Source organism: Odontesthes bonariensis, chromosome 17 (assembly GCF_027942865.1).
Source record: "Odontesthes bonariensis isolate fOdoBon6 chromosome 17, fOdoBon6.hap1, whole genome shotgun sequence".
NCBI classification, from domain to species: Eukaryota; Metazoa; Chordata; class Actinopteri; order Atheriniformes; family Atherinopsidae; genus Odontesthes; species Odontesthes bonariensis.
The window spans coordinates 2,724,552-2,751,367 of NC_134522.1; the positions used below are offsets into that span (position 1 = coordinate 2,724,552).

The 26,816-nt window shown below is 42.9% G+C and overlaps 1 protein-coding gene across 1 annotated transcript in view; it reads right to left on the reverse strand.

Annotated features, from left to right (window-relative positions):
- Positions 1 to 8,769: 8,769 nt before the first annotated feature.
- Positions 8,770 to 26,816, reverse strand: part of atp10d (ATPase phospholipid transporting 10D) — a 61,878-nt gene continuing 43,831 nt past the window's right edge. Inside the window, exons 12-23 of the mRNA XM_075487986.1 lie at positions 25,865 to 26,555; positions 25,681 to 25,784; positions 22,343 to 22,469; positions 22,064 to 22,248; positions 20,524 to 20,791; positions 19,344 to 19,420; positions 19,081 to 19,206; positions 15,581 to 15,781; positions 13,472 to 13,552; positions 11,781 to 11,885; positions 11,509 to 11,696; positions 8,770 to 9,542 (exon numbers count right to left, since the gene is read on the reverse strand). Coding sequence (XP_075344101.1) covers positions 9,332 to 9,542; positions 11,509 to 11,696; positions 11,781 to 11,885; positions 13,472 to 13,552; positions 15,581 to 15,781; positions 19,081 to 19,206; positions 19,344 to 19,420; positions 20,524 to 20,791; positions 22,064 to 22,248; positions 22,343 to 22,469; positions 25,681 to 25,784; positions 25,865 to 26,555 — 2,364 coding nt within the window. The 3' untranslated portion in view covers positions 8,770 to 9,331. The remainder of the gene's footprint in view (positions 9,543 to 11,508; positions 11,697 to 11,780; positions 11,886 to 13,471; positions 13,553 to 15,580; positions 15,782 to 19,080; positions 19,207 to 19,343; positions 19,421 to 20,523; positions 20,792 to 22,063; positions 22,249 to 22,342; positions 22,470 to 25,680; positions 25,785 to 25,864; positions 26,556 to 26,816) is intronic.

The window sequence follows — 26,816 nt, forward strand, 5'->3', positions numbered from 1 at the left end:
ACAACTTTAGGGGCTCTGAGACTGAAGTTCTGCTTTCAGAGATCCAGAAAGAACAACTTTAGGGGCTCTGAGACTGAAGTTCTGCTTTCAGAGATCCAGAAAGAACTACTTTAGGGGCTCTGAGACTGAAGTTCTGCTTTCAGAGATCCAGAAACAACAACTTTAGGGGCTCTGAGACTGAAGTTCTGCTTTCAGAGATCCAGAAAGAACAACTTTAGGGGCTCTGAGACTGAAGTTCTGCTTTCAGAGATCCAGAAAGAACAACTTTAGTGGCTCTGAGACTGAAGTTCTGCTTTCAGAGATCCAGAAACAACAACTTTACGGATTCTGAGACTGAAGTTCTGCTTTCAGAGATCCAGAAAGAACAACTTTAGGGGCTCTGAGACTGACGTTCTGCTTTCAGAGATCCAGAAAGAACAACTTTAGGGGCTCTGAGACTGAAGTTCTGCTTTCAGAGATCCAGAAAGAACAACTTTAGGGGCTCTGAGACTGAAGTTCTGCTTTCAGAGATCCAGAAAGAACAACTTTAGGGGCTCTGAGACTGAAGTTCTGCTTTCAGAGATCCAGAAAGAACAACTTTAGGGGCTCTGAGACTGAAGTTCTGCTTTCAGAGATCCAGAAAGAACAACTTTAGGGGCTCTGAGACTGACGTTCTGCTTTCAGAGATCCAGAAAGAACAACTTTAGGAGCTCTGAGACTGACGTTCTGCTTTCAGAGATCCAGAAAGAACAACTTTAGGAGCTCTGAGACTGACGTTCTGCTTTCAGAGATCCAGAAAGAACAACTTTAGGGGCTCTGAGACTGAAGTTCTGCTTTCAGAGATCCAGAAAGAACAACTTTAGGGGCTCTGAGACTGAAGTTCTGCTTTCAGAGATCCAGAAAGAACAACTTTAGGGGCTCTGAGACTGACGTTCTGCTTTCAGAGATCCAGAAAGAACAACTTTAGGGGCTCTGAGACTGAAGTTCTGCTTTCAGAGATCCAGAAAGAACAACTTTAGGGGCTCTGAGACTGAAGTTCTGCTTTCAGAGATCCAGAAAGAACAACTTTAGGGGCTCTGAGACTGACGTTCTGCTTTCAGAGATCCAGAAAGAACAACTTTAGGGGCTCTGAGACTGACGTTCTGCTTTCAGAGATCCAGAAAGAACAACTTTAGGAGCTCTGAGACTGACGTTCTGCTTTCAGAGATCCAGAAAGAACAACTTTAGGAGCTCTGAGACTGACGTTCTGCTTTCAGAGATCCAGAAAGAACAACTTTAGGGGCTCTGAGACTGAAGTTCTGCTTTCAGAGATCCAGAAAGAACAACTTTAGGGGCTCTGAGACTGAAGTTCTGCTTTCAGAGATCCAGAAAGAACAACTTTAGGGGCTCTGAGACTGAAGTTCTGCTTTCAGAGATCCAGAAAGAACAACTTTAGGGGCTCTGAGACTGACGTTCTGCTTTCAGAGATCCAGAAAGAACAACTTTAGGGGCTCTGAGACTGAAGTTCTGCTTTCAGAGATCCAGAAAGAACAACTTTAGTGGCTCTGAGACTGAAGTTCTGCTTTCAGAGATCCAGAAAGAACAACTTTAGGGGCTCTGAGACTGAAGTTCTGCTTTCAGAGATCCAGAAAGAACAACTTTAGGGGCTCTGAGACTGAAGTTCTGCTTTCAGAGATCCAGAAAGAACAACTTTAGGGGCTCTGAGACTGACGTTCTGCTTTCAGAGATCCAGAAAGAACAACTTTAGGAGCTCTGAGACTGACGTTCTGCTTTCAGAGATCCAGAAAGAACAACTTTAGGAGCTCTGAGACTGAAGTTCTGCTTTCAGAGATCCAGAAAAAAACACTTTAGGAGCTCTGAGACTGAAGTTCTGCTTTCAGAGATCCAGAAAGAACAACTTTAGGAGCTCTGAGACTGACGTTCTGCTTTCAGAGATCCAGAAAGAACAACTTTAGGGGCTCTGAGACTGAAGTTCTGCTTTCAGAGATCCAGAAAGAACAACTTTAGGGGCTCTGAGACTGACGTTCTGCTTTCAGAGATCCAGAAAGAACAACTTTAGGGGCTCTGAGACTGAAGTTCTGCTTTCAGAGATCCAGAAAGAACAACTTTAGGGGCTCTGAGACTGAAGTTCTGCTTTCAGAGATCCAGAAAGAACAACTTTAGGGGCTCTGAGACTGACGTTCTGCTTTCAGAGATCCAGAAAGAACAACTTTAGGGGCTCTGAGACTGAAGTTCTGCTTTCAGAGATCCAGAAAGAACAACTTTAGGGGCTCTGAGACTGAAGTTCTGCTTTCAGAGATCCAGAAAGAACAACTTTAGGGGCTCTGAGACTGAAGTTCTGCTTTCAGAGATCCAGAAAGAACAACTTTAGGGGCTCTGAGACTGAAGTTCTGCTTTCAGAGATCCAGAAAGAACAACTTTAGGGGCTCTGAGACTGACGTTCTGCTTTCAGAGATCCAGAAAGAACAACTTTAGGAGCTCTGAGACTGACGTTCTGCTTTCAGAGATCCAGAAAGAACAACTTTAGGGGCTCTGAGACTGAAGTTCTGCTTTCAGAGATCCAGAAAGAACAACTTTAGGGGCTCTGAGACTGAAGTTCTGCTTTCAGAGATCCAGAAAGAACAACTTTAGGGGCTCTGAGACTGAAGTTCTGCTTTCAGAGATCCAGAAAGAACAACTTTAGGGGCTCTGAGACTGACGTTCTGCTTTCAGAGATCCAGAAAGAACAACTTTAGGGGCTCTGAGACTGAAGTTCTGCTTTCAGAGATCCAGAAAGAACAACTTTAGGGGCTCTGAGACTGACGTTCTGCTTTCAGAGATCCAGAAAGAACAACTTTAGGGGCTCTGAGACTGAAGTTCTGCTTTCAGAGATCCAGAAAGAACAACTTTAGGGGCTCTGAGACTGAAGTTCTGCTTTCAGAGATCCAGAAAGAACAACTTTAGGGGCTCTGAGACTGAAGTTCTGCTTTCAGAGATCCAGAAAGAACAACTTTAGGGGCTCTGAGACTGACGTTCTGCTTTCAGAGATCCAGAAAGGAAAATCTGTCATTTTTAGCAGAGTCAGCAGTGGAGTTACGGGACCTGCTAAAGCGAAGAAATGGGAAGTTATTACGAGTGCTGTTAATACCATGTCAGCGAAATAAAAAAATAAATGGTTTGATATGAAAATAGCTTAAAAAAGAAACCGTCTCGCCCTGGCCAGGCGCTCGATGACTGCAACTAAAGCCGTGCAATCAGCTGTTGCCTCATCATGATGGCTCTTTGATGGGGGGTCCATGAGGGGGGTCTCCTGGCACCTTCTGGTCTGCCTGGGCTGGTTCAGGTAGTAGGAGACCCTCGTTCATGGTAATATTGCGCCATGAACGAGGTATGGAGACACCCCCACCTGGCCTTCAGCTCAGGGGACTGGGACACCCCCGATCTGTCTCCAATCTCCCTCTGAAAGGTTCCAGTGGCCAAAAATCCAAGAGTGGTGAGGACCTGGATGTGTGGTGGAACTGGGTTTGATCGGCGTGTTTCTCTCTGGAGTTGTGGCTCGAGCAAGCAGCAGCACAGTCCTTGGGAATCTTAATCGTGATGTCAGCCATTCGTCTCCACACGCTCTCTTCCAAGAGCCTGAAGCGCTAAGGCATCCAAAAGTAGCAAGACAGCTGCTGCGCTTCCCGTTACAGATTCAAATGAACCTTCAATTAGTGCACAATTTAAGTCAAACAGAATAATGTCAGCATAATTATGGGGTATAACGTATATTTATTTATGTTTTCGTCAAAGTAATTAAAGATACAATCCATTAGTCAAGCCAACTTGATTGGAATAACAGCGGACTACTTTAGGAAACTCCTACGACAGGTCTGGATCACTCGTAAATTCTGTTCGTACCTGAAAGAAAGCGTAAAATACGAAAAGATTGGTGAATGTGCAAATTCTCTTAAATCACTCGTACGGACGATTTAAGAACAAATCTGTGCGTACGAACGCTTCTTGCATGAGGCCCGATGTTATTTTTAAAATATACATGTAAAGAATAAATAAATAACTAAAAAAGACTACGTTGTCTATGTTGGCACTTGATATTCGCCTGTTGCTATTTATCTACCGGCTGTAGCTGGCCATCCAATAATAATTATGTTCATTTAAAGATTCTTTGTGACAAGAAAAGCTGTTCATGATATCGATTTCATAAGTATGGTTTTTATTTTCCACTAGCCTTGAATTTCCGGGGAATGTTGCCAACAATCGCAAACACTCTGAGGGGCTAGTTCCCCGCGAACATAGCCTACAGTGGAACAAATGTCGTCTTTTTGAAGCTCGTAAAAAAACCTCTCCGGTACTTTTCAATACTGTTTTGTCTGGCGGCCAGGAGTCTTCTCTGGCTCTCTTCTGTTGCCTTCAGTGTGACAAAAAGCCGCAGGGCGAGCAGCAACACGCGCAGCCGTGTTACGACGACCCCGCCCACGTCCAGGAGGCATGAAGTATACTCGTTTGTAATGGAAACACAACCAAACCGAGCCGTGTAGAGGTAGTGGAAAAGCGCCAAACACAAAGATGTGCATGGGGTGACGGTGGGGGGGGGGGGGGGGGGACAACCCATAAAATTGCACTTTATGCTGATGACATTCTGTTGTTACTGACAATGCCTGACATATCGATACCAACCATTCTCTCTTATTTAGAATTATTCAGGAGTTCAGTTCCTTCACAGGCTACAAGATAAACTATGGCAAATCAGAGGCCATGCCATTAGGTGGTTCATCTGATCTGGCTTCACTTTCCAACTGTCCCTTCAAATTGTCTCCTACAGGCTTCACCTATCTGGGGATAAAATTCTCACCAGATCTGACAGAGCTATGGAAGCTTAACTTTGCCCCCATGGCAGGTAAAATAAAGAAGGACCTAGATAGATGGCACGATCTACCCTTATCTCTCATGGGGCGGATTAGCCTAATAAAAATGAATGTATTCCCCCAGGTTTTTATATCTCCTACAAATGCTACCCCTGTGGATCTCCAAGAAGGTTGCTCTTGATATAGACAGGGCATTTTCTAGATTCATATGGCATGGCAAGAGGCCCAGACAGAAAATGAAAACATTACAGCTTCCTTCAGACAGGGGAGGATTGGGCCTGCCGAACATAACTCTTTATAACTGGGCATGTCACGCTCGCTTCCTATGGGAATGGTTACATGTCCATCTCGAATCCAGGCCCTGTCTGGATTCGTGGTCCGCTCTGCCGTCCTCACTGTGGAGCTCGGTCATGGGTGATGGGAAAGGGCTACATAGGGATGTCAGGAATAACCCAATTATATACAACACAATCAGAGTGTGGCAGGAAATCTGTAAATATAAAGGCAGAGGAAGTCATACCTCATTCCTGACCCCTCTTAGCCTGGGAATTCCCATGCTGCTTTGCCCGCGATTTCATTCACGCTGCAAAGGCAGCCTGGAAACCACGGCCCTTATTTTTGCCTGAGTTAGGGAACCAATCACAGAACGGGTGGGGCAGCAAGATGATGACGACGTCTATGCGCGACACCGAAGCTTGTAGAGTGTTAATCCAACATGGCAGCGGACACAACGTTACCGTTCGATGCAGCCTTAGAAAGTGTTTTAAGTAGCTTAGAACGCAAGTTTACTTTTAAAAAAGAGCAACGTTTGGCATTGAAAGATTTCATTACCTTCTTCCTCGTCGAATTTCTGTCGCTCTACATACGTCATCTGGTATAAGTGATACAATTGGCTATGAATCGCGCGCAAAGCAGCATGGGAAGAACCAGACACCATTTGATAGACATTCGTAGCGCCCAATAAACGGCTCTAGGCATTCGTAAACCACACCTCAAATACGAGAAAATGCACACCTAGTTCCCAGACCACCATCTCATCGAGATGTGGACGCGTCAGCCAGGCTAGACCCCTCTTACGAGGAACCAGGATTTCCCCCCAGGTCTCCTTCCCAATATTTTTGACATGTGGCATGGTACCAAGCAGTGGCGGTTGGTCAATAGAGGGCGCTAGAGCGCCGCCCCTCCCGTGAATCAACCATAACAAATATAAAATTAATTATACATTTTTACATTGCGATTTTACTCGTGCAGTGGTGTGATAGACTCTGCTGTAGGCTACATGCCACTGCCAGCAACCATTAAATGCTTTCGACTTTAAGCCAGGCTTGCTATTTGCTATTGGATATAAAGCCCTCCTCCAGGTGGTCGCCGGTAACACTGGAGTCTATGAGAGCTAGCAAACTTTTTTACCGCGAACAAGCAGAGGCAGCTTTTCATTGGCGCATGAAAAATTGATTCTAGTTCGCAGCTCTGTGCGCCCAGACCAATGGCAGAGTTTTCCTTATTTTTAATCTTAACGTGATTGGACAATTCATCGAATCAATCACGTCCATCAAGCAAGCATCCGAGGAAGCGCCGGGCTCTCGGGGAAGAAGACCACAGACAGTAGGATTGCTGCAGAGGTGAGTCTCTGTTGTAGAAATTAGTTGTTGTCCATTTTTCATTGCAGTCAAGTCAGCTTTATTTATATAGCACATTTAAAAACATCAGAATTGATCCAGTCTTCTATATTAGTCCTCAAAACATTAGACACACCTACCTTTTAATGTGGTCTTTGTTTTTCCTGAATATTTGTACATTTTGCAATAGAATAGGAAATTCAGAACCATCATCCCTACTATTATGTTGTGGTTATGGTATAACATATGGTCTATTTTCATTAAAGTAGCCTACTTTCTGAATCTATTCTGCCCCAAAACTCTTCATTTTTGATCAACCCAATGTCTGTCTCTAACTGTATTGATAGTTTAACAATTATCTAGTTGACTGGTGTTTAGATGGTATAACATGTGGTCTATTCTAATTACAGTAGCCTATATTTCTTTATCTATTCTGTCCCAAAACTCTTTATTTAAGGTCAACAATATCCAAAGTATCTCTCTAATTGTATTAATACTTGAACAATGGTCTAGTTTAGATGGTTTTTAGAATTTGTGTGTTGTGTTCTGATTGTGAGGTGCTATTTGACCCGTCACGCGCAACTGCGCCCCCCCCAACAAATTGAATCACCAGCCGCTACTGGTACCAAGTATATTTGTCTCATTCAGTATCCCCAAAAAACATCATTTTGGCTTTCTCCAGGTCAGGCACTTTGTTGGATCGAAGACCTTCCTCTCTCTGGACCCAGCCATGTACAGTGATGTTGAGAGGTTACCCGTTTTATCTCTTCCTTCTATGCACTACTACACTCCCTTAGTCCGGGTGATATCACAAGCATCGCACAGAAGTGGGACAGAGATCTTGACACGGAGTATATTGAGGATGACTGGCAAGAGGCCATTAAAGTATTTAAATCCACCTTTACATGTAATAGGTTGAGAGAGACACAGTACAAAATATTACACCGGCTACACCTAACTAGTGATGGGTCATGCGCACAAGCATCGGCTCTTTGTAGTGAATCAGAAGAGCCGGCTCGCATCAAGTGAGAGCCGACTCCAAGTATTTTTTCCATTGACTGCTTAGGTTTCACTTTCAGTGCTCAGTCCCAGCTCTGGTTACAGAGCTTTGTTATGATTGGCCAGCATGGCCGCCAGCATGGCGGCCAGCATGCGGTATTCACGTGAGAATTAAGGAGTTTGGTTCTGGTTTTGGTTCTGTTCTGTGGATTTGTTTGAAGTTTATTGTTAATTTGTGCAATAAAAAAAGTTTAATTGAAATAACAAATGTAAAAGTGGTTTTGTCACAGAATGAATGCAAAGAATTGGGAAATTATAAGGTCTCTCATAAAAACACTGAAAGCAAAAGGGTTTTCAACACATAAACCATGATTTTTTTTTTGCAAAGTTAAGGTAAAATATAGGCTACAAAAGATCCTAAATAAAGAGCCGTTCGGGAGTCGAAAGAGCCGGATCTCGGAAAAAAAAAAAATCACTACACCCAACCCCTTACATACTGAATAAGATGGATCGTCAGGTTTCACCTCCGTATAAAGTGTCGTAGAGGCGTAGGAACATATTACCATTACTTCTGGCAATGTAAATTAATAAAAAAGATTTTGGGGTACGATCTCAGCTCGTGATGAGGGGCGGGTCTTCCGTACAGTGGCCCCGCCCACCTGATATAAACCCGTGCTTTTCTTGCAGTTACATACGACCATATTTAATTGTTTTAAGTCTGCTTGATGTATCTGTTTACTCTGTGGGAGGCTGATGTGACTTGGACTATCTCAATGGGAGATGTGCTTGTGGGGGCAGATGGGGGGGAGGGGGGGGCAGTTAACTGGAAGATTTGTCTGCTTAGGATAGATGGATGGCAATATTTTACTGTATTTTATCTATCTTTGTTACTGACATGATGGCAAAATGTATATTTTGTGTTTTCTGCTGAAAAAATAAAAATAATTATCATAACAAGCCCCGCCCCCACCAGATCAACATGCTCTAAGGGGACCCGTCATGGAGGCTCCGCTTTTGGAGCAGATCACCCGTCTGAAATGCGTCTTTTTAACCTGGTTACCAGTTCTAAACCGTCCTTTGTAACGTATTGCAGCTCTGAAATGTAACAATGTTCTTAACAAATTAAACTGAGAAGACTAAACATGAGATATCTGATGTTTTTACAGTTATTTCTGGAACCCGTCAGGATCTATCAGGGGCCGTTACCTGGAGGTTATCTGCTTATCTTATATATAACTTATTTATAAGTTATTTATAACCTATAAATAAGTTTATATATAACCTAACTCACTAACTCATCCAGCAGATACAGCAGATACGACACAAAGTCTCAACAATCATTTTATTTCGAACACAATTAAAAACTTTTGGCATAAATCCAGCGAAACAACTGGCTTTTTATATTAGACAATATAAAAATGCACTTTTAGTCTTAAAGTGGGACTCTGGAGAGCCTGCAGGGGGTCACCTGACGCCCACCTGACGCCCCCCTGTGCCGAGCTGCAGAGAACAGAAGGGGCTCCTTAACAAGTCAAATCATCATTAAATCTTCTGCAAAAATAACCAGTTGGGAACTATTTCAAAGTAGAATAAAAACATCCTGCAGCCTGTAAAACCTCCTTCTGTCACATCTTTGGTGTAAACCGAACGGACGGCTCCAAAACCAAGTCCCGAGGAAGCCGACTAATCCTTCATTTACCTCAGCCGAGCTGAAAAAAAAAAACACAATCCAGCAGCTTCCAACCAGCACGCCGCCGTTTGGTCATACGATGCAACCAGAGATTCAGAAGGTATCGAACGTGTGTCGTCCGTTTGGTTCAGAGTCGGCTGCAGAGTGGGAAGAGTCTGGAGTTTGGAATGAATGTGTTAGTGTTAGTGTGTGTGGGGGGGTCAGGAGACCACGCTGGGCTCCAGGCCGGGCTCCAGGCCGGGCTCCAGGCCGGGGTTGTCCACGCACACCGGCAGCCCGCCGGCTCTGGGATGCTGCAGGTTCCAGCGCTGCATCCGCCTGCGGTACGTTTCCGAGTCGGCTTCGTCCCTCTGAGACGAGCCGAGATCAGCGGAGGAACGGAGCGTGTTGTTCAGAGCCCGGAACAGCAGCCTGCGCAGGAGAGGGCGACACGTTCAACACGTTCAACACGTTCAACACGTTCAACACGTTCAACACGTTCAACACCGATACAGCTGGAGAGGGACAAAAAGAGCTAAACAAGGACGGTTAGAGCTGAGCTCACTGCTGCCCCCTGTGGAGAGGAGGAACAAAAACAGGCTGGCAGCAGGCGACGTTATTTAGAAAGTATATAATAAAGATTATTGAAGGTTTTAGTGATTCACACTGAAATAAACATGTTCGAAACCGCATACTACATACTACATACTTCCATACTGCATACTACATACTGCATACTACATACTTCCATACTGCATACTACATACTGCATACTACATACTTCCATACTGCATACTACATACTGCATACTACATACTTCCATACTGCATACTGCACACTACATACTGCATACTGCACACTACATACTGCACACTACATACTGCATACTACATACTGCATACTACATACTTCCATACTGCATACTGCACACTACATACTGCATCCTACATACTGCATACTACATACTTCCATACTGCATACTACATACTTCCATACTGCATACTACATACTTCCATACTGCATACTACATACTTCCATACTGCATACTACATACTGCATACTGCATATACCGCATACTACATACTGCATACTGCATATACCGCATACTACATACTGCATACTACATACTACATACTGCATACTACATACTACATACTGCATACTACATACTTCCATACTGCATACTACATACTGCATACTACATACTTCCATACTGCATACTACATACTGCATACTACATACTTCCATACTGCATACTACATACTGCATACTACATACTTCCATACTGCATACTGCACACTACATACTGCATCCTACATACTGCATACTGCACACTACATACTGCACACTACATACTGCATACTACATACTGCATACTGCACACTACATACTGCATCCTACATACTGCATACTACATACTTCCATACTGCATACTGCACACTACATACTGCATCCTACATACTGCATACTACATACTTCCATACTGCATACTACATACTTCCATACTGCATACTACATACTTCCATACTGCATACTACATACTGCATACTGCATATACCGCTTACTACATACTGCATACTGCATATACCGCATACTACATACTGCATACTACATACTACATACTGCATACTGCATATACCGCATACTACATACTGCATACTACATACTTCCATACTGCATACTACATACTGCATACTACATACTTCCATACTGCATACTGCACACTACATACTGCATCCTACATACTGCATACTACATACTTCCATACTGCATACTACATACTTCCATACTGCATACTTCCATACTGCATACTACATACTTCCATACTGCATACTACATACTGCATACTGCATATACCGCATACTACATACTGCATACTGCATATACCGCATACTACATACTGCATACTGCATATACCGCATACTACATACTGCATACTACATACTGCATACTGCATATACCGCATACTACATACTGCATACTATATACTGCATACTACATACTGCATATTTCCATACTACATACTGATCGATCAGACAGTATTCAGAGCGTTTACCCACAATGCATTTAATTATTTTATGTTTTTCTCTTTATATTCTTTTAATCATCTAAATTCTTTTATTTATTTCTCTTTATATTCTTTTAATAATTTTATTTATTTCGCTTTATATTCTTTTAATCATTTTAATTATTCTATGTTTTTCTCTGTATATTCTTTTATGTATTTTTAATGCTTCTGCCACTCCTGCTGCAATGCTTTTATTTTATGTGAAGCACTTTGAACTGTTTTGTACATGAAATGTGCTATATAAATAAATTTGATTTGATTTGATTTAGAAATAAAGTGCATTTACATGTGGCTGTTGCCATGGAGACAGAGGGGAGGAGGTGAGCGTACCTGGGCAGCAGGGCGGTGACCGTAGTGAGGGCGCAGATGACGTATAAGAGGGGCCGGGACATCTGGAGCGTCTCCACCCCCAGCAGGTTGGTGGGGTGGCTGCACAGCTTACAGAAGGCGCTGAACAGCAGCACGAAGACAAAGTAGGAGGCGGCGCTGAGCGCCAACACCAGCCCGTGGATCCACGTCTGCAACAAACACGGAGCGCACGGCGTTGGTCGGGTCCCGTTTGAGTACACAAAGTAAACTTTTAGTTTGACTGAGAGTCTGACCAGCGTGTTGCTCTCGATGATTTGGTGCAGCAGGATGACGAGGAGCGCCGAGGTGTTGATGGGCGAGCCGAAGGACAGATCCCCGACGTCTGATCCTTCCAGAGCCTGAAACGAGCAGAGAGGCAGCTGGGACCGGGCGGACATTATGACATCATCAGTGTGACATCATCAGCGTGACATCATCAGCGCCGAATGGCTAAATAACAGGGGTGGGCGAAAAAAATCGATTCATGTACATATCTATGGAAGTTTTTCTGTGCCATCAGAGTTTGAATATGAATTTTATAATAAAAATAATATTGAATTTTTACAGCAAGAAATCAGACTTTGAGTTTGAAAAACCAACAGTGTAAAAAAATACAACTTCAAAAAATTCAGTGGAAAAAAATTCAATGGAAAAAAAATATTTCTAAAAACAGAAATCAGTGTAAAAAAAAATTCAACATCTTAAACAAAAAAATTCAACTTCAAAAAATTCAGTGGAAAACAATTCAATGGAAAAAAAATTCAGGGATTTTTAAAAAATTTTTTTTTTTTAAATAAATTTTTTTCCACTGAATTTTTTTTCCATTTAATTTTTTGAGTTGAATTATTTTCCACTGAATTTTTTTTCCACTGTTGGTTTTTCAAATTCAAAGTCTGATTTTGATGCTGTAAAAATTCAATATTAGAAATTCGTATTCAAACTCTGATGGCACAGAAAAACTTCCATATAAATCGCAATTTTTTTATTGGATGATTTTAAAAATTGATTTTTCTCCCCATAATCGATTTTATTACATCATATCCATGTCCAGTAAAAAAAACGTAATCAATTCATCACATTAAGTTATGTTAAAACTAGCCCATTTGTGCTGTGTGGACATTTGAATTAATTTTGTAACTGTAAACTTTAAAAAAATGCCTCTTTTTGTCTCAGCTGCTGGACTGACCGACAGACTGATGTGCATCGTTTATGGGAACGACATTCATTTTAGAAGTGTATGATTCAACTTGTTTTTTTAATTTATTTTTTTATATTTTGTTTATAATTTTATTATCAGTCTTTTATTGAGAGTCTTTTAACTTTTTCTTTTTTATGTTGGTACAATAGCCTATCGGTCAAAGACAAGAACAGTCTCAGCAAAACAGTAAACAGTCTGAGTGCTCTGTTTAACAAACAGGCAGTCCAAAAGGCTAAAAGGATCATCAGTCAGCCTGATCATGTTTTAGGTGGTGAGTTTCCATTAATGCCCTCTGGGAGGCGCTATTATTCTGTCAGGACAAAAACAAAAAGGTATTCTGGATCCTTCATTCCTACAACCATTAGAATATTAAATAAGGTGAGGGTGTTTGACTGTATGTGTAGGTTAAGATATATATGTTTTATCTATCTATTTTTCTTATTTATACTTTAATGTTGATTGATGGAGACTGGGACTGCAAACCTAATTGCCCACTGATGGGATAAATAAAGTTTTCTGAATCTGAATAAACTTTTACAGTCGTTTATAATAACAACAAGAACAGAAACAGTGCGGACTGGTCAGAGAAACTTGTTTGTTTTTTAAGGAGGAAGAAAATTGCTATTACTGATTATATCGAATCGCAATTATCAAGAATCGTGATACAAATCGAATCAGGACCAAAGCATATCGTCCCACCCCGACTAAATAACCCGATTTAATAAAGCTTTCAGGCGGCATACTTACAAAGTAAGGCACGAAGAAGCAGACCAGGCTTTGGTAAAAAGCATCCAGGATGGTGAACCAGAACGTGGAGGGAACATAAACCTGTGGGGACCCAGAACGCTCCGTTAATCCTTTTCCTTCCAACCGCAACACGGAGGTGGCTCCGCCTCCTTTCAGTCCCGCTAAAATCAAAGTCTTACCAAGTATATTTGTCTCATTGAGTATCTCATTACACTTAATATGAGACACAACTGCCTAACAAGTACCATTTCAGCCAGATATCTGTAATATTTGCTGTTATGAAGTAACTTAGTAGATTTTAACGATACACTTTCAGAGTAAAGTTTATGTAGTATTTCTAGGTTTATGTACATACAACTATCAAACAAAGTTAAAGCTGCAGTCTGCAACTCTTTTTCAAGCATAATGCCTGGAACTGTCCGGGGATTCTGAAAGTAGTACATTAAATACCCCAATACAAAAAAAAAAAGAGTTCTCCAGGTCCCCTATATGTCCCGCTAGGTCCCTCCAAAGCCAGCAGGTTTGTTTACAAAATTGCAGACCGGAACGGTAAAAGGTAACCAATCAGGTTACGAGCTGGGCTCTGCTGCCTGTCAATCACCGATTGTGCACGCGCGATACAAGGTAGGCTCGTCCCCACGCTTATTTATCTGGACTATTGAACTTCATTACGGGCTAGTCTACTTACTGTGTCTTCCATGATCGCAAATGACAGGTGAGTTGATGAATGAGGAGTCGTGTAAGCGCATCTGGCGTGCACGTCTACGTGCACGAGTTCTCATGTGTTTTGATGGGGCGGGACAGGAAGTTGAATAACTTTTTATTTTTCGGTTAAAAAATAAGCATTTCTTGCATTTTGCGACTACGGAGGTCACCGTTTTCAACTTCAAGCGTTCTGATAGATCATGTAAACTCTTAAAATGCCAAAAAGTAGGACTTTACATATGACAACAACAAATCCTGCAGACTGCAGCTTTAAATTATATGAGGAAACCTAAGTAAAACTTCCTCTTCCCCCATAATTCATGTGTTACGTTAATAAAATGTTTAATTTTACTTAAGAAGCTCGAGTTCTTACTGAATCTTTAAAATACAAGGTATAAATTATGACAGTTACTCTACACTGGAAAAAAAGGCCCCTCCAAAAATAAGTAAGAAAAACAACAAATAAAAGACGTTTCTGCTTGAAATAAGCAAAAAAATCTGCCAATGGAACTAGTGAAAATCGGCTTGTCAAGATTTCTTGAAATAAGATGTGATATTTAGGACTTTTGAGATAAAAGTGATCTTGAAATTAGCTTAAAAACCTCTTCAAATGTAAAAAAAAAAAAAAAGCTTGTTTCACGTGAAATATGACTCAAAACAATTTGTTTTCAAGACTTTTTCACTTAACAAGATATTCCAGATGTATTGTATTAAAACAAGTCCCTATATCTGGCTGAAATAGAACTTGTTAGGCAGTTGTGTCTTATATTAAGTGTAATGAGATACTCAATGAGACAAATATACATGGTAAGATTTAGATTTTTTCCAGATATAGGGACTTGTTTGAAGACAATACATCTGGAATATCTTGTTAAGTGAAAAAGTCTTGAAAACAAATTGTTTTGAGTCATATTTCACGTGAAACAAGCTTTTTTTTTTTACATTTGAAGAGGTTTTTAAGCTAATTTCAAGATCACTTTTATCTCAAAAGTCCTAAATATCACATCTTATTTCAAGAAATCTTGACAAGCCGATTTTCACTAGTTCCATTGGCAGATTTTTTTGCTTATTTCAAGCAAAAACGTCTTTTATTTGTTGTTTTTTTACTTATTTTTTCCAGTGGACTCGTTCCTTTCCACAGTCGCCTCAGGCTCAGGACGGCAGATTGGACTGAAGACAAGATTCAGTGCAATCTGTTGGTTTCCTTAGCTAGGAAACTGTTTTTGAATTGGCTCTATATGAATGAATTGGATTATTTTGTAAATAATTATGATTACAATGAATTGAATTCCTATTGGCTTGAATTGGACTTTATTATCTAAGTGCCATGAGATGACATTTGTTGTATTTGGCGCCATATAAATAAAACTGAATTGAACTGAATGGGTTTGAGAACACGCCCACCTTGTAGGCCCGCACGGCGCCGTAGAGCTCGGGAAGCTGCAGCAGGGCGTCGGCCGGCGTGTCTCTGTCCAGGACGCCGTAGATGAGAGGCGGGACGGAGGTGAACAGCAGGTTGAAGAGGATGAGCACCCACGAGTTGATCATGACGCTCCCGGAGAAACCGCAGAAGAACTGATACCAGAACAGCAAGTTCACGTACATCTGGAAGAGGCAGCGACACAGAAACATCTGCACTGAGCTGAGGGCGGAGACGGGGGAGGCAGGGGCGGGGCTACTGCCACTGACCTCCATCTGCCGCCGACACGTTTCACAGGCTGTGTTCAAAACTACATACTACATACTGCATACTGCATACTGCATAGTGCATACTACATAATGCATACTGCATACTGCATACTACATACTGCATACTGCATAATGCATACTGCATACTACATACTACATACTGCATACTACATAATGCATACTGCATACTACATACTGCATACTGCATACTACATACTACATACTGCATACTGCATACTGCATACTACATACTGCATACTGCATACTACATAATGCATACTGCATACTACATACTGCATACTACATACTGCATACTGCATAATGCATACTGCATACTACATACTGCATACTGCATACTGCATAGTGCATACTACATAATGCATACTGCATACTACATACTGCATACTACATACTGCATCCTACATACTGCATACTGCATAGTGCATACTACATACTGCATACTGCATACTACATAATGCATACTGCATACTACATACTGCATACTACATACTGCATAGTGCATACTACATAATGCATACTGCATACTACATACTGCATACTACATACTGCATACTGCATAATGCATACTGCATACTACATACTGCATACTGCATACTGCATAGTGCATACTACATAATGCATACTGCATACTACATACTGCATACTACATACTGCATCCTACATACTGCATACTGCATAGTGCATACTACATACTGCATACTGCATACTGCATACTACATACTACATACTGCATACGTCCATACTGCATACTTCCATACTATATACTACATACTGCATACTTCCATACTATATACTACATACCGCATACTACATACTGCATACTACATACTGCATACTTCCATACTATATACTACATACCGCATACTACATACTGCATACTACATACTACATACTGCATACTACATACTGCATACTTCCATACTATATACTACATACCGCATACTACATACTGCATACTACATACTGCATACTACATACTGCATACTTCCATACTATATACTACATACCGCATACTACATACCGCTTACTACATACGTCCATACTACATACTGCATACTACATACTACATACTTCCATACTGCATACTACATACTGCATACTTCCATACTGCATACTTCCATACCGTATACTACATACTGAATACTTCCATACTATATACTACATACCGCATACTACATACTGCATACTACATTCTGCATACTTCCATACTATATACTACATACCGCATACTACATACCGCTTACTACATACTGCATACGTCCATACTGCACACTACATACTACATACTTCCATACTGCATACTTCCATACTGCATACTACATACTGCATACTTCCATACTACATACTGCACACTTCCATACTATATACTACATACCGCTTACTACATACTACATACTGCATACTACATACTGCACACTTCCATACTATATACTACATACCGCTTACTACATACTACATACTGCATACTACATACTTCCATACTGCATACTACATACTTCCATACTACATACTTCCATACTATATACTACATACTACATACCGCTTACTACATACTATATACTACATACTTCCATACCATATACTACATACTACATACCGCTTACTACATACTATATACTACATACTTCAGACTACATACTGCATACTTCCATACTATATACTACATACTACATACCGCTTACTACATACTACATACTTCCATACCATATACTACATACCGCTTACTACATACTATATACTACATACTTCAGACTACATACTGCATACTACATACTTCCATACTATATACTACATACCGCTTACTACATACTACATACTTCCATACTATATACTACATGCCGCTTACTACATGCTTCCATACTATATACTACATACCGCTTACTACATACTACATACTTCCATACTACATACTACATACCGCTTACTACATACTATATACTACATACTGCATACTACATACTTCCATACTATATACTGCTTACTACATACTATATACTACATACTTCCATACTATATACTACATACTTCCATACTGCATACTACATGCTTCCATACTGCATACTACATACTTCCATACTGCATACTACATACTGCATACTACATACTTCCATACTTCATACTTCCATAGTATATACTATATACTACATACCGCTTACTACATACTGCATACTACATGCTTCCATACTATATACTACATACCGCATACTACATACTATATACTACATACTTCCATACTATATACTACATACTACATACTTCCATACTGCATACTACATACTACATACTGCATACTACATACTTCCATACTGCATACTACATACTTCCATACTACATACTGCATACTATATACTTCCATTCTACATACTTCCATACTGCATACTACATACTGCATACTTCCATAGTATATACTATATACTACTTACTGCATACTATATACTTCCATACTGCATACTACATACTTCCATACTACATAGTCATCGATGAGACAGTATGCAGAGCGTTTACCCACAATCCATTTCGCTCCTGCCCGAGCCGAAATCAGCCGGCCTGAAGCTGATTTCCCTTAAGCTCTAAACTCTGTAAACTTTAGCAACATTTGAAACATTTTCAGGAGAGAAAGTAGTCGTTTAGATCCCCAACGTGTTGAAAACCTGACAAAATACCGGCTGTTTACAATTTTGTTCCCACGAATTCTGCGCTACTAAAGCTAGCCGCAGTGAGCAACGCACTTCCTGTTATTTTCCCAAAATAAAATACCCGTTGCCTTTTATCATAGGGAAAGCCATTACCATACAATTGGTGCTTTTGCTTTGAAAACAGGAAGTGAACCTACCCTCGTTGTAGCTAGCTTGAAACGGCCGTTTTGACAGGAAATGACGATCGGCGACGTCACGTTACGTTGCATCTTGGGTAGTTTGAGTATGAGTAGTAACCTCATGATGCATACCCAACATTTCAGAGAATCTAGTATGCATCCGGGAACTTCTCGCTTACTCAAACTCGCATACTAACTCAAAAAGTTAGTATGAGTAGTAGGAGAAGTATGCAGTTTCGAAAACAGCCAAAGACTCCACCACGGCTCAGAGGGGTCAAAGGTCATCACAGATTTACCATCTTACAGGAAAGCTGAGCTAAAAGCTCCTTTTAATGAAGCTTATTCACTCATATCTGTACGAATCGGGTGGATGACTCACCACGTTCTTGTAGATGAAGTAGAGGATCATGTTAGCCAGGCGGTTGTAGCACCAATGACCGTGGACCAGCAGCAGTTTTCGGAGGTGCTGGAACCTGGAAATGGCGAAGTCGCTGGACATCACGGCCTGAGGAGCGATGCAGTGACACGACCGTTACAAACGAAACACGGACGTTCAGCTGGCTTAAAACACAGTTAAAGTTTTCTGATGTGCAGTTAGCTTCTTTTAAAGTAGAGATGAGTCTAACTTCAGAGTGATTTTACCTGCATCCCCTCCTGACCCGATATCCCGATGCCCACATCCGCCACCTGAATCATGCTAACATCGTTGGCTCCATCACCTAAAGAGACACAACATCCTCAGAGGATCCCTTTAAAGGGACAGTTCGCCTCTTCTGACATGAAGCTGTGTAACATCCCATATCAGCAACATCATTTATGAACATCTTCTTACCCCCTGCTGCGTCCTGTGAGCAGAGTTCCAGCCTCGTTTTGGTGTTGATGAAGGTAGTCCGGCTAGTTGGCTGGGGTTTAAAAAATAAAGCGTTTTGCTTCTCCTACTACTACTTCTTTATTTATAAAGCACTTTAAAACAAAAGGGGCTGCGACAAAGTGCTGTACAGACAAAAATCAATAAACATGGAATAAATATGGAAAAGACAACAGAAACAATAAAACAGGATAACAGAAGTAAGAGCAAAAGTCTCAACATGTGTTAAAAGCCAAAGAATAAAAATGTGTCTTAAAATGAGTTTTAAAAGTGGACATTAAAGAGGCACTTCTGATATGGAACGGTTCAGTTTTCCTGTGAGCCGATTTCCAGCCTCGTTTTGGTGCTGATGAAGGTAGTCTGGCTAGTTGGCTGGGGTTTAAAAAATAAAGCCTTTTGCTTCTCAGAACAATATGCGTTCAACAGAGTAATACATTTGCATCACAAAATGGTTCTCCAGGAAAAAGTCAGACCTCACAATCTCTTGGCCCTATTTTCTCTCCCTTCGTATCACTGCCTGCTGCCGACAGCCGCGCCTGTTACGGTGTTTGCTGCTCGGTCTGCACAGCAGGCAGCAACAAAAGGATAGGAAAGACAAGGAAAGGAAAAAAAAGGAAACGAAAGGAAACAAAACAAAAGGAAACAAAAGAAAAGGAAAGGAAACGAAAGGACAGAAAGAAGGAAAGGAAACGAAAAGGAAAGAAGGAGAGGAAACAAAAGGAAACGAAAGGAAACAAAACAAAAGGAAACAAAAGAAAAGGAAAGGCAACGAAAGGACAGAAAGAAGGAAAGGAAAGGAGGCTGGAACTCTGCTCACAGGACGCAGCTGGGGGTAAGAAGATGTTCAGAAATGATGTTGCTGATATGGGATGTTCCACAGCTTCATGTCAAAAGAGGCGAACTGTCCCTTTAAGGGAAACGTCTGCAGAACCCTCCACCGGTCGGCGCCCTTACCCACTGCCAGCGTCATGACGCCCAGCTGGTCCCGGATCAGCTGGACCACCTGGCTCTTCTGCAGCGGGGTGGACCGGCAGCAGATCACCGCCCTGCATCTGCGGCTCAGCTCCAGGAAGCCGCTCTTCAGCTCCTCCGACAGAGCGAAGTCCAGCGTCCGGCCGTCGATGACCAGAATGAAGCCGGCGTCCTCCGTGCGGTCGGCCGGGGCGTCCCGGCCCCGCTGGACCTCCTCTATGAGCCCCTCCAGCAAAGCTGCGCAGGCGTCCTGAGGGAGCAGAGACCATGTGACCTCAACAACTAATCTGACAGATTTCCAGAACACTTTGGATCGGTTTTCTCTCGTTCGTTTCGGCTCAAACACTGAGAAAAAAGAAAAAAAAAGAGACTCGGAAGCCGATGGAAACCCCCGCCGCTGTTCAGGGAGGGTCAGTCAGACCCAGCCCGACTCGCTCAGAGGTCACCGGGTCACTGGAACGAAGCTGGTTAGCAGCGTGGGGCAAGAGAAGCTGGTTAGCAAAGAGAAGCTGGTTAGCAGCGTGGGGCAAGAGAAGCTGGTTAGCAAAGAGAAGCTGGTTAGCAAAGAGAAGCTGGTTAGCAAAGAGAAGCTGGTTGGCAGCGTGGGGAAAGAGAAGCTGGTTAGCAAAGAGAAGCTGGTTAGCAAAGAGAAGCTGGTTAGCAAAGAGAAGCTGGTTAGCAAAGAGAAGCTGGTTAGCAAAGAGAAGCTGGTTAGCAGCGTAGGGCAAGAGAAGCTGGTTAGCAAAGAGAAGCTGGTTAGCAAAGAGAAGCTGGTTAGCAGCGTAGGGCAAGAGAAGCTGGTTAGCAGCGTGGGGCAAGAGAAGCTGGTTAGCAAAGAGAAGCTGGTTAGCAAAGAGAAGCTGGTTAGCAGCGTAGGGCAAGAGAAGCTGGTTAGCAGCGCGGGGAAAGAGAAACTGGTTAGCAAAGAGAAGCTAGTTAGCATCGTAGGGCAAGAGAGCCTGGTTAGCAGTGCGGGGAAAGAGAAGCTGGTTAGCAAAGAGAAGCTGGTTAGCAGCGTAGGGCAAGAGAAGCTGGTTAGCAGCGTAGGGCAAGAGAAGCTGGTTAGCAGCGCGGGGCAAGAGAAGCTGGTTAGCAAAGAGAAGCTGGTTAGCAAAGAGAAGCTGGTTAGCAGCGTGGGGAAAGAGAAGCTGGTTAGCAAAGAGAAGCTGGTTAGCAGCGTGGGGAAAGAGAAGCTGGTTAGCAAAGAGAAGCTGGTTAGCAGCGCAGGGAATCGGTTGGAACACACACCTGGAACCTTGTAACACACACCTGGAACCTTGGAACACACACCTGGAACCTTGTAACACACACCTGGAACCTTGTAACACACACCTGGAACCTTGGAACACACACCTGGAACCTTGGAACACACCTGGAACCTTGGAACACACCTGGAACCTTGGCTCACACACCTGGAACCTTGGAACACACACCTGGAACCTTGGAACACACCTGGAACCTTGGAACACACACCTGGAACCTTGGAACACACACCTGGAACCTGGAACCTTGGAACACACACCTTGCTCTCACAGTTGACGGTCAGCAGCCGGTCTGAGGGGCGCAGCAGCTTGCAGGCGTTGGCGATGTTGACGGCCGTCTCCTGCTTGTCTCCGGTGAGGACCCACACCTTGATGGCGGCCCTCTGAAGGGCCTCGATGGTCTCCGGGACGTCCTCCTGCAGCCGGTCCACGATCCCCGTGCTGCCTGAACACACACAGACGGGTCAGTGAGCGGCGCCGCCTGCAGCCGTGGCGCCGGGCGGCGTGCGTGCGGCATGCATGCGTCTCGGCTCGCCTACCCAGCAGCGTCAGCTCGGTCTCCAGCCTCTGGGCCGACTCCAGCAGCAGCTCCTCTCGGCCCTCGATGCTGCTCTCTGCCAGCAGCTGCCTCTTCAGCCACAGCTCGTACTCGTCCTCCTTCAGGACCTGCTCAGCGCACAGAGGACAGCGGTTTGCACGTGTTGCATCACACCTGCCGGCGTTCGCTTTAATGCGATAATACTGTGGCAGACTCGTGGTTATTACGCCGAAACTAATGTTTCCAGCTAACTGGCTGCAGAAATAAACTTCTTTAATGTTGAAACAATACAAAAGTCCATAGGAGAGGAATTTCAGAACTATAATAAGTAAGGGCTGGGCAACGATTAAAATAATTAAGTTTTAATAATTATATAATAATTATTTTTAAATAGTTTTAAATAATTTTAAATAATTATGATTACAATTAATTTAATTCCAATTAGCTTGAATTGGACTTTATTATTTAAGTGCCTTGAGATGACATTTGTTGTGTTTGGCGCTATATAAATAAAAATTAATTGAATTGAACGATTAAAATGTTTAATCTAAGTAATCACATGATTTCCCTGATTAATCACGATTAATCGCATTTGTACGCAGAATCCAAAAATGAATCCAAAAGTAGCGTATAGCTTTTAGCATTTAGCTTTATTTTAAATGTGCTGCCATATGAATGAAAGTGCCATAACATTTGTTGTGCAAACACACTTTTAACATCAGCATCTTTCTGTAGTTTTTATGTAGAAGCCTCGCTCCACTGTCTGTTTCCTTGAATGACTTGCTGCTATCAGTTGTGTGTTTTGCCTTTAAGTGATATTTTAGACTGGAACTACTACGCTGAGAAGACAATTCAACTTGGCTGTAAATGCAGGAGTTTTTTTAGATTTGTTTTGAAATACGTGCTTTTATGTTGAAACAAGTAAAACAGGAAGTAGCGCCGGTTAGCTTCACACCTTTAGCGGTGATGTTAGCTGCTAGTTTATCTTTATTTTATTCCTCCATGCTTCGTGGTGTTTGCTGTAACTGTGTGAATGTGATCCATTCAACAGACTTTTACATTAATAAAACCTGCGTTAATGCGCGATAAAATATTTATCGACGTTAGATAATTAATAAGTTAACGAGATAATAACGAGTTAACTCGCCCAGCCCTAATAATAATTAATGTTATTAGGTTATTACCACATTTATGTCACTATATTACCATTTATCTTAGCTAAACATAGCACCCAAATAAAACTGATTTTGGCTGTAACTTAAGTTTCCCGGCTGTTATTACCATGGTGTAACTATTGCATTTACCAGGTTATTACCAGGCTGTTACTTTGGTAATTAGATGGTATAACCTCGCTATTACCCCTATATTTCCTTCTTATTACGCTGCTGTAAAATAAAGTGTAACCAAAGAAGGTTTCATGGTTAAAACAGCAGGAAAGTAAGTAAGTAAGTAAACTTTATTTATATAGCACGTTTCACAGATAAAGATCACAAAGTGCTTTACAATCAAATACATAAAAACAATTCAATAAGAAAACGCCACCAATAAACAAATGAATAATTATAAAATCATAAAAGATGAAAAAGACGAAAAAGACCCTAACAAGATATATATATATATATATATATATATATATATATATATATATATATATATAAATATTAATATATATATATATAAGCAGAGACACAGGTAAGTTCCCTAAGTGAACTTAGGGCGTATTCACACCTACCTCGTTTGGACCAAACGACCAAACGGACCAGATTTTCGTTGGTTCGGACCTTTTGGGATGGTCTGAATACAAACCACCGAACTCTGGTCCGGACCAAACAAGCGGACCGAGACCGAGCTGAAAGGTCGGACTCGGTCCGGCTCAAACGAACCCTGGTGCGGATCTTTTGGAGGTGTGAAAGCAGACCGGACCTAATCCCAGACTTTTTGCTTTTTTGTACCTCGGGAGCATCCGTCGTTTGTCTGTTGCTAGGTAACAGAACAGAGCGTCGTTCTTCTGATTACTACACCGGCTGTGGTAAAGCTAACGAAAGACCGAAAATAATATTTCTAGACCGAAAATGAGTAGGGGACAAACGTGGGCCGAAGAGGAGACCCGTGCTCTTGTGGACGTTTGGGCAGATGCCCACATATCATATATGTTGGAGCGCACTCATAAAAACGCTGACGTCTTTGCCTTATTCACAGATAAGAAGAAAGAAGAAAAAGGATTTGTTCGCTCACCAGAGCAATGCAGGCTAAAACTGAAAAAACTCCGCCAGACTTACATTAAAATTAGGGACAGATAGTATTCTGGGGACAGCACCCCTTGCCTCGCCTGTTGACATAGTTAAGGGTGGCGCTAACAGCGAGGATGCTAACCACCGAAGCCCACCATCATCACCTGGAAACGGCAGCGTCGCCTCACTAGCCTGGGTGCCAGCCGAACTTAGCCCCGCCCATAAAAGTTTTGGTCAGGAAGTTCGGTCTGGCTCTGCTCAGTTGGGAAATCATTATTCCCGACCAAGAACCGGTCGACCCAATCAGATTGCCAGGGCGGGCTTTATACGATGATGGACAGATGATCAACAGGGACATTATCGACTACGTCACTAAAGAGCGCTTGGTTTGACTTCGTTTGAAACAAACATGGCTGCCGCTGGAGAGCTAGGGTGTGTAGATTCTGCCATCGAGTCTGTTCTACAGGATCTCCACATTGCATTCGTTTTGAAAGACGAACAGAGGAACGCGATAAAGGCTTTTATCGATAGAAAAGATGTTTTTGCCGTGTGTGTCGCTTAATCTACGTCACATACTACGTTGCTCTGATTGGTTGTAGGTCTCTCCAATTGAGCGAAGAGGCATTTTTTCTCCTGGTTCGGTTGAAACACGCCCCATACTCAAATCTCTATTGAGCGGTATCAGACTCACATTCTGACTAGAATCGTGAGTATGACGTAGTCAGGCTATCGCCTCACCTCACGATGAAGACGATGTTTTAAATGGTGAGTAGCGTGGCTTTGTTGACATATTTTGGTCCGTTTACTGAAATGTACAGTCTGAAAGCGAACCGCACCAAAATGAAAAAAAAAAAAAAAGGTTCGGACCAAAGCAAGTGAACTATCGGACTTTCCTGGTCTGAATGCGCCCTTACTGAGTTCAGTCCAACGTGGGTCTGATAAACACGCCGCTGACGGCCGCTGACGGCCACTGACGGCCGCTGACGGCCACTGACGGCCGCTGACGGCCACTGACGGCCGCTGACGGCCACTGACGGCCGCTGACGGCTGCTGACGACCGCGGTTGAGTCTTACGTCAGGCCTGACTAACCCAGGAAGTATTTTTTACCTTCTTGGCGACGCAGAGCGTGCGGAGGCCCTCTCTGGCGTAGGCGTCCAGATGTTTCTGGGTTTGTTCTGCGATGCGACTGCTCTCCTGAGCCTGCTCTGCGTCTGTAAAACCAGCAGAAACTGAGACTGCTGACCGCTCAGAGCTGCGATCTTTGTCCTCGTGCTCCCAAACCGATTGGTACCTTTGGGGCGCTCGGCCAGGTCCATGATGACGGAGTCGGCCCCCTTGGTGTAGACCACCACCTCCTCGGTGAGCGGGTGCCGGACCACCACCGACATCCTCTTCCTGTTGGAGTCGAAGGGCAGGACGTGGAGCAGCTGCACGGCCAGAGAGCCGACCCCCGGCAGGTCCACCAGCAGGCTCTCCGCCGAGCGGCCCCTCAGGGTGCAGCGGTACGCCCGGGCGGCGTGCACCAGCGCCGCCTCGTCCGGGCTCTCCGCCTCGTACAGCAGCTGGTCGTCGCTGTCCTCCTCCGAGTCCACGTCTCCGTTGGGCTTTGGGTCCTCCTGGTCCTCCTGGTCCTCCTGGTCCTCCTGGTCCTCCTGGTCCTCCTGGTCCTCCTGGTCCTCCTGGTCCTCCTCCTGCGCTGCCTCCTCTGCCTCCTCCCTCACAGTAAAGTCCACCTGACTCCTCAGCCGGCAGGTCTCCTGGCGGCTCTCCGGGCCTGGATCTGCTCCAGATTTCCTGGTGTTGGGGGGCGTGGTGAAGGTGAAGGAGCCCGTTTTGCCCCTCATGGCCAGCCTGCTGGTGAAGCTGCGCGGGCTGCCTCTGATCTGGGGAGAGGAGAGGGTGGAGAAGGGCGAGAAGCTGAGGCGCTGGAACATCAGCTTGATGTCCTCCAGAGATTTCAGAGGCGTCCGCGCTTCAGGAACCTGAAGAGAAGACGGAACATCAGAGAGGTGCAGCAGCTCCAGGTTAATACATTCTGAACAGCTGGAAGACGCTTCATCAAACCAAACATGAGTAAAGTACAGCAGGTCATTAAATAAAGGTTTGATATTTTATTTGTTTCTCTTTATATTCTTTTAATCATTTAAATTATTTTATTTATTTCCCTTTATATTCTTTTATGTATTTTAATTATTTTATTTCTTTCTCTTTATATTCTTTTAATCATTTAAATTATTTTTATT